The sequence below is a fragment of the Rhinopithecus bieti genome, unplaced genomic scaffold (assembly GCF_001698545.2).
Source record: "Rhinopithecus bieti isolate Rb0 unplaced genomic scaffold, ASM169854v2 scaffold_7673, whole genome shotgun sequence".
Taxonomy (NCBI): Eukaryota; Metazoa; Chordata; class Mammalia; order Primates; family Cercopithecidae; genus Rhinopithecus; species Rhinopithecus bieti.
Window position 1 is genome coordinate 5,152,244 of NW_016806375.1, and position 8,563 is coordinate 5,160,806.

The following is an 8,563-nucleotide window of genomic DNA, read 5'->3' on the forward strand; positions in this document are numbered from 1 at the left end:
AAAAAAAAACACACACAAAAAACAAAAAAAAAGGTGACTGAAGAATAAACCCTAAGCTGAAAACCTTCTGCTACAGTATAACATATTTTATACCTACATATAACATATACCTTCTGCTACAGTATAACATATTTTAAAATTCACTATTTGACAAGACATATACACAAGTTAAACTGAGTTCTCCTCTTTTTTTTTTTTTTCTTGTTTCCTCCTAGGTGGACTCCCATTATTGTCCCAGTTGTTTAGAAAATATGCCGTCGGCTGAAGCCAAACTAAAAAAGAATAGGTAAGACCTGGATTGATTTTTTTTCCCCCTGTTTTCCTTGACTGTTCTCTAAAATAGCTGGTTAAAAAAACACATGGGCCAGGCATGGTGGCTCATACCTGTAAACCCAGCACTTTGGGAGGCTGAGGCAGGGATCACGAGAGTAGATCGATACCATCCTGACTAACATGGTGAAACCCCATCTCTACTAAAAATACAAAAAATTAGCTGGGCGTGGTGGCACGCACCTGTAGTCCCAGCTGCTTGGGAGGCTGAGGCAGGAGAATTGCTTGAACCTGGGAGGCAGACGTTGCAGTGAGCCAAGATCACACCGCTGCACTCGAGCCTGGGCAACATAGCAAGTCTTTGTCTCAAAAAAACGACACATGAAATTAACTTTTTTAACCAGCTCTTTTTCATTTTTAAGCATCACCATTGGCAAAGATTAAATGCCTTTTGATTTTTGAAATAGATTTTCTACTTTAGAACAGTTGTATACTTCAGAATTATGGTGAAGGTAGTACGGAGAGTTCCCATTTACCTCACATCCAGTCTCCCCTATTGTTAACATTTTACATTCGTGTGGTATATTTGTTACAATTAATGAACCAATAAACTACATTTTATTCAGATTTCCTTAGTTTTTCCCTAGTCTCCTTTTTTTTCCAGGATTCTTTTCAGGATATCACATTATATGTAGTAGTCATGTCTCCCTAGGCTCCTCTTGGGTGTGATAGTTTCTTAAAATTTCCTTGGTTTTGATGACCTCAAAAGTATTGAGGACTACTCGTGAGGCATTTTATAGAGTGTCATTCCATTAGGATTTGCATGATGTTTTTTTCTCATCAGACTAGGGGAATGTATTTTGGGGAAGAGAGCCACAGAGATAAAGTGCCATCTTCCATTACATCGTGTCAAGGGTAAATACTTACGACTTGTCACTGTTGGTGTTAACCTTGATTATCTGGCTTGAGCTAGTGTTTGTCAGGTTTCTGCACTGTAAAGTTACTGCTCTTCCTTCTTTTTTGTACTGTCCTCTTTGGAAAGCAAATCACTGTCACAGCCCCATACTTAAAGACTAGGGAATTATGCTCCCCTGTCCTTAAGGACTATCTGCATAAAATATTGGGATTTGTAATTCTTTTGCATGGAAGATCTGTGTCTTTTCCTCCCTGTTTATTTATTTTTTAAATCACTTATAGGACAGTGGGATCAGGAATATTTATTTTACACTTTGGGGTGTAATCCAGTACTACTTTATTTATTTATTTATTTTGTTGAAATTATTTCAGCTTTGGCCATTGGGAGCTCTTTCAGTTGACTCCTAGATCCCTTTGACATACCCCCATCATTAGGGGCAGGAGAGAGTTCTCTGTTCATTACTTTGATCATTTTCTTACCAGTACTACAAGATACTCCAGACTCATTTTGTGTGTATGTTTTGTGTGTGTGTGTGTGTTTTTTTTTTTTTTTTTTTTTTGAGACTGGGTCTCACTGTGGCGCCTAGGCTGAAGTGCAGTGGTGCAGTCTTGGCTCACTGCAGCCTCAACCTCCGAGGCTCAAGCATTGCTTGCACCTCAGCCTCCTGAGTAGCTGAGACTACAGGCACATGCTACCACACCTGGATAATTTTTGTATTTTTTGGAGAGACAGGCTTTTGCCATGTTGCCCAGGCTGGTCTCCAACTCCTGGGCTCAAGCACTTCACCTGTCTTGGTTTCCCAAAGTGCTAGGATTACAAGTGTGAGCTGCTGTGCCTGACCTCATTTTGTATATTTTCTGTCTCAGTCTTAACAGTTGTTTCTCCAAGGAGCCTTGGTTCACTTTATTGGAGAATAGTCTTAGGAACCAAGGTATGGCTACTAGGCGTGCTCATTGCTACAGAATGGTGTTTAGTTTTTAGCTTGAAGTGAAAGTCCTTTTGCTATTAGTCGCACCCCCTATACCTTGATGGATATGAACCACTATTATTTGTCTTTCCTGCCCTGAGAAGTAACCCCTGATAACCAGATACTGTTTTGTGTGCTTTCCACAAATTAATTTTTATCATTTAATCCTAACGCTTTCTTGTAAGGTGAGTACTATTACTATCTTCTTTTAATAGTATCCAGATGGCAGACTATAACAGATAATGCAAGTTATATTATAAACAGAACTGCAAGGCAAGTACAGGACTACAGGTGAAATCTTGATAATCTGTGGTGGTAGGAGAGTTAAAAGCAAGAAGACATAGGGACCTCCTAAAGGAGAAATGTTGGCTGAGCACTAGGAAGAGTAGCATTTAAGGAAAGAACAGAAAGCCCTGAAAATGTGCTGCTTCTGAACCATTCCAGTTTGACAGCATTGTTTGCTTTTTGTTTCAGCTCTCTGGCACAGTAGTCAGTTATTATTTTCCAAATCCAGTTTCACAGCTTCTTGTATTGTTGACTCTAAATTTTCTATGGCACAATTGGTCTGTCATCTCTAAAGGTATAAGCTGTGACATTTCTCCTTTCCTCAGAAATTTTTGTGATCAATATAAGCATAAAAAGAGTCTGGAATCGTAAACTCCATCTGTTAACAATGATTCTCTCTGTGGAGTAGGATTGGGTTGGGCTCCAATTCTTATTTTGGCGATAACTGCGTATTTTTTAAAAGTGATGAACATATGGTACTTTTGAACTATTAAAACAAAGTTGGTAAGAGACCTGCAGAGTGTTATTGTTTTTTCTTGAGAGGTACTTGTCCTTATATTGGTTCTCTCTTGAATTCCTAACACCTGGAACAATGTCTGGCACATAGTAGGTGCTTAATAAATATTGGTTAAATAAATGAATGGTTGTATTTGTCATGTCACAGATGTGCCAATTGCTTTGACTGTCCTGGCTGCATGCACACCCTCTCTACCCGGGCCACAAGCATCTCCACACAGCTTCCAGATGACCCAGCCAAGACCACCATGAAGAAAGCCTATTACCTGGCATGCGGATTTTGTCGCTGGACGTCTAGAGATGTGGGCATGGCAGACAAATCTGTAGGTGAGTGAGGTGGACTTCAATATGAAATTTTGTGCAATTGACAGTGCTAGAATTGCCTGTAGATTATTATTTCTGTAACCTGTTGGGGCGATAGGAGCTAAATTCGGAGTATTTTGTCATTAACTCTTCTGTGTTCCCATATTTTCACATTTATAGACCTTGGTGTTTTCTCTGAGACTGGATAATATTTAGTTTTCTTGGACTTGATAAAATAGCTTTTATAAATCTGGTACTTTTTTTTTTTTTGAAACGGAGTCTCGCTCTGTCGCCCAGGCTAGAGTGCAGTGGCCGGATCTCAGCTCACTGCAAGCTCCGCCTCCCGGGTTTACGCCATTCTCCTGCCTCAGCCTCCCAAGTAGCTGGGACTACAGGCGCCCGCTACCTCGCCTGGCTAGTTTTTTGTATTTTTAGTAGAGACAGGGTTGCACCGTGTTAGCCAGGATGGTCTCGATCTCCTGACCTCGTGATCCGCCCGTCTCGGCCTCCCAAAGTGCTGGGATTACAGGCTTGAGCCACCGCGCCCGGCCAAATCTGGTACTTTCTTGGAATCAAAATATTAATGCTCTTCATGAAAAATAAACATGCACATTAAGACATCGTGGATAAAACTAAAAGATAAAATGACAAACTAAGAAAATAGTTGGGTCGTATATAACAGGCTAAGGATGAATACTCAAAATGAGGAACTCTTGTAAGTCAATAAGAAAAAGACTTAGTAGGAAAACAGGCAAAGGCTATGAACAGCAGTTCTCATAGTAGAAATAAAAATGGTCAATGAATATGCAAAAATATATATTCCACTTCCCTAGTAATCATGTAAATGCAAATTAAAACTTCTGTCTATTTGGTACAACATGTTTAATCTGGTTGTATCAAGTGTTGGCTAGAACATGGGAGAATAGTTCTTTCATACACTACGGTAGTCTATCTTGGAGACCAATTTTAAAACACTTATTAAAATTTTAAATTGCTTATCTCTTTCTGCCCAGTAATTCCATGTCAAGTGTCTGTCCTGGAGCATTCAAATATGTGCTCAAAAAATTTTATATATATGTATATATAATGTTTATCAGTGAAAGAGAAAAATTGTGTATGTTTGGATTTAAGACCACCTAAGGCATTATATACCTCCATCATTTGAGTGTTTGAGTGTTTTAGAACAGAGATTGCACTTAATTTTATCAGGAAACTTTATTTTTACAAATTCTGTATTTTGTGGTTAACATCAGAGAGTGGAAACATTTTCTGAACAGTCAGTTCAAAATCTTGAGTTGCTTTTGATTTAAGTGATCCAAAGTTTAAAAAAATTAATAAAATCTTGAGTTGCTATTTATGCTTTGTATAAGTAGTAGCATCACTAACTCTCTATTTTTTTCTGAAAGTTTCATTGTTTAATTTTCTTTTTTTTTTTTTTTTCTTTTTTGAGACGGAGTCTCGCTCTGTCGCCCAGGCTGGAGTACAGTGACCGGATCTCAGCTCACTGCAAACTCCGCCTCCCGGGTTTATGCCATTCTCCTGCCTCAGCCTCCCAAGTAGCTGGGACTACAGGTGCCCGCCACCTCGCCCGGCTAGTTTTTTGTATTTTTTAGTAGAGACGGGGTTTCACCGTGTTAGCCAGGATGGTCTCGATCTCCTGACCTCGTAATCCGCCCGTCTCAGCCTCCCAAAGTGCTGGGATTACAGGCTTGAGCCACCACGCCCGGCCTCATTGTTTAATTTTCTAAAAACATTTTAAACTTGTAAAAATTCTCATTTTGGGATTTTCATAAAAGTATAGCTTGACTAATGAATGGGGAAGCTCATAACAAACTCATTATATGTCATTTGACATAACTAAAACGAAGCAGACTGGCTAAAACCTTTCCATAGATTCTTACACAATTTGGAAATAATTATGGGTGAAGTTCTTTAGATTCAACTATGTTCTTAAAAAGTTAATCCTTGATTCTGTTGAATTTGCTCTTTGGTTTAGAATGCTTTGAGCTGTTGATGGTTTTTCTGACTTTGTACGTTGAGTTGATAAAATAAATACTCTTTTCAAAACAGAAAGTTAAATAAGTGTATCTTAGTTCCTTAAAAATGCTCATTGATGGGTAGCTGTTTACCTAAAGTGTGACTCAAACTAGAAAGATTCTGTAACATCTTTTAAAATTGCCAGTAAGTGTTTATGTGTATATATTTTAGTGTCAGTATAGATGTTAGAATTTATCAAAGAAAGTAAGTTAAATGTTAAAAAGCAACCTCAAAGTGGCATAATGTAGGACTCAGTGAAGTATTGTTTTTTCATGTTTTTTGTGTCTTTTTATCAAGTAAAAGAAACAGCCCAGAAATCCAAGTAGATTTCTCAGTTTGTTACCCTTAGTGAATGTTTTATGCATTTTGGATTATGAGTCATGAAGATTGGAGAATTTATATTTCAGAACTATAAACTTACGCTGGCTTCTAGAACTCTGTCTCCTCTGGGGTATCTCAACAGTGATAATTGAATACCAGGAGCTCTTAAAGGGTACAGATAATTTCATTTCCTCCATGATGTCATTGGTATCTCAGAAGCCCTTGAAACCACTTAAGTTAGAACTATTTGTTTATTTATAAGTACTTGTCTGTAATGTACAGAGAAAAACTTACAATGAGATTATTATGTCTCCCAAATTGCTATTTAAAATAAATTACCACTTCAAAAGAAGCAATTAGATAAAATATTCAGACGTTTAAAAATATTACAACTGAAACATTTCTTTCGCATAATTATTTTTCATGATTGCCTTAAGTGAGGCAACTTCTAAAATATTATACTAAAATGCTATTTCTGCCTTTCTTGCAAGAGGATACAATGTCACCTTCAGCAAGGTAATTGAGTCCTTTTGTTTTGAAAAAAGTGATTTTATGTGAAATATATATATTCATGTACTTATCACCCAATTTAAGAAATGAAACAGCCAAAACAGTTTAAGCATTTCCCCCTACTTTATCTGTCTTCCTGTCTGCCCGCTAGAGATAATAATCACAATCCTGAATTCAGTGTTTATTAGCGTCCATGCATGTCTTTATACTTCTCCACATGTGTATGTAGCCACAGACAAATAACATTTTTCGGTTTTAAGCAAATGAAAACATAATGTATATATCCTGCTACAACTTTACTCTATCAACATTGTGTTTCTGATACGCAGTTGACTGCTGTATGACTTACCACAGTTTACTTATTCCATCTTCTCTTGATGAACATTTAGGCTGTTTTCATTTTCTTTGCTTTTGGAAAACAGAGCTGCTGGAATCAATCTTGTATGTGTTTCCTAAGGCACAAGTGTAAGGGCTTTTCTATGTAACGAAGTAAAATTGCCAGTCGTAAGTTGTGTACATCCTTAGCGCTCCAAAATGGTTTAGCAGTCTTTGCTTCCAGTAGTAATATATAAGAGTAAACTACCTGTTCCTCCAGTTCCTTGTCAGCTTATAATATTTTGGACTCTCAAATTTTTCCAGACTGGTGGTTGTGAAATGGTATCTCATTATACTTTTATTTTTCCCTGTATTTGGTTAGCTTTATCAAGATATAATTTATGTATAATAAAGCTTACCAATTTTAAGTGTGGAATTCTGTGATGTTTGAGAAATGTGTAATCACATAGCCACCACCATAATCATGATACACAACATTTCTATCCCCCTAGAGAATCCTCATGCCTCATTGCAGTCAGTTTCTTCCCCCGACCTCCTTGCCCCGATTAGACTGATACACTTTCTATCACTAAAATTTTGCCTTTTCTAGAAGTGTATATAATTGGAGTCTTATATTACAGACTTTCCTGTCTGTCTTCTTTTATTTAGCATAATGCTATTGAGATTCATCTGTGTTTCTTCTTTATATTATTTCTTCTTGCTGTTGAGTAGTATTCTGTTGTAAGGACAAACTATAGTTTGTTTATTCATTCTCCACTTGATGAACATTTGGATTGTTTTTGGGTTTTGGCTTATATGAATAAATGTGCTATGAACATTTGCCTATAAGTCTTTGTGTGAATATATGTTTTCATTTTTCTTAAGTGCCAAGGAGTGAAATTATTAGGTCATAGGGTCAGTGTATGTTTAATTTGTCTAGAAGCTGCCAAACTATTTATATATATATATTTTAAAGTAGAGATGGGGTTTCTGCATGTTACCCAGGCTGGTCTCCAACTCCTTGACTCTAGCAATTCTCCTGCCTCAGCCTTCCAAAGTGCTGGGATTAAAAGCATGAGCCACTGCACCCGGCCAGTGCCAAACTGTTTTCCAAAGTGACTGAACAATTTTGGATCCCCACCAGCAAATTAGGAGAGTTCCAATCCCTTGACAACCCTTGCCATATTGTCAGTCTTCCCCATTGTAGCCATTCTAGCACATGTACAGCAGTACTTCACTGTGGTTTTAATTTGCATTTTCTCATTGTGTTTATTTACCAGCCATATATCTTTCATGAAGTGTCTGTACAAATCTTTTCCCTGCTTTTTAACTGGGTTTTGTTGTTGTTGGTTTGTTTTGCTTTGGTTTTTTAAACTAAGTTATAAGAGTTCTGTTTTCTGGATACATGTGCATTGTTGAATATATGTTTTGCAAATATTTACTCCCAGTCTGTGGCTTGCCTTTTCCTTTTCTCAGCAGTGTGTGTTGAAGAACTCAAGTTTCTAATTTCAGTGAAGTCTAATTTATCAATGTTTTTGTTGTACAGTTTGTGCTTTTTGTGTCCTATTAAAAAACTTGAGCCTAACGCGGTGTCACTAAGATCTACCTATGTTTTCTTCTAAAAGTGCTGTAGTTTTAACACTTACATTTAAGTATTGCTCATCTCAAGGTAAATTTTGTAAATGTTGTGAAGTAAGGGTCCTTTCGGTTTTTGTTTTTTGAGGTTTTTCTTTAGTTTTGTTTTGGATATGTGGATATTCCATTCTTACAGCACCATTTGTTAAAAGTATCCATTATATAGTCTTACTTTCAGTACTTTCAGTTTTCTTGAATAATCTTTTCCTTTGTGATTTATGCTGTGTGCTGCTTACATAAGAAATTCTTCGGCCGGGCGCGGTGGCTCAAGCCTGTAATCCCAGCACTTTGGGAGGCCGAGGCGGGTGGATCACGAGGTCAGGAGATCGAGACCCTCCTGGCTAACACGGTGAAACCCCGTCTCTACTAAAAATACAAAAAACTAGCCGGGCGCGGTGGCGGGCGCCTGTAGTCCCAGCTACTCGGAGGCTGAGGCGGGAGAATGGCGGGAACCTGGGAGGCGGAGCTTGCAGTGAGCCGAGATCGCG

At 37.8% G+C, this 8,563-nt stretch overlaps 1 protein-coding gene across 1 annotated transcript in view; it reads left to right on the plus strand.

Annotated features, from left to right (window-relative positions):
- Window positions 1-215: 215 nt before the first annotated feature.
- Window positions 216-8,563, plus strand: part of DCTN4 (dynactin subunit 4) — a 46,932-nt gene continuing 38,584 nt past the window's right edge. The window contains 2 exon segments of the mRNA XM_017875849.1: window positions 216-286; window positions 3,103-3,281. Of these exon segments, the coding sequence (XP_017731338.1) occupies window positions 252-286; window positions 3,103-3,281 (214 nt within the window). The 5' untranslated portion in view covers window positions 216-251.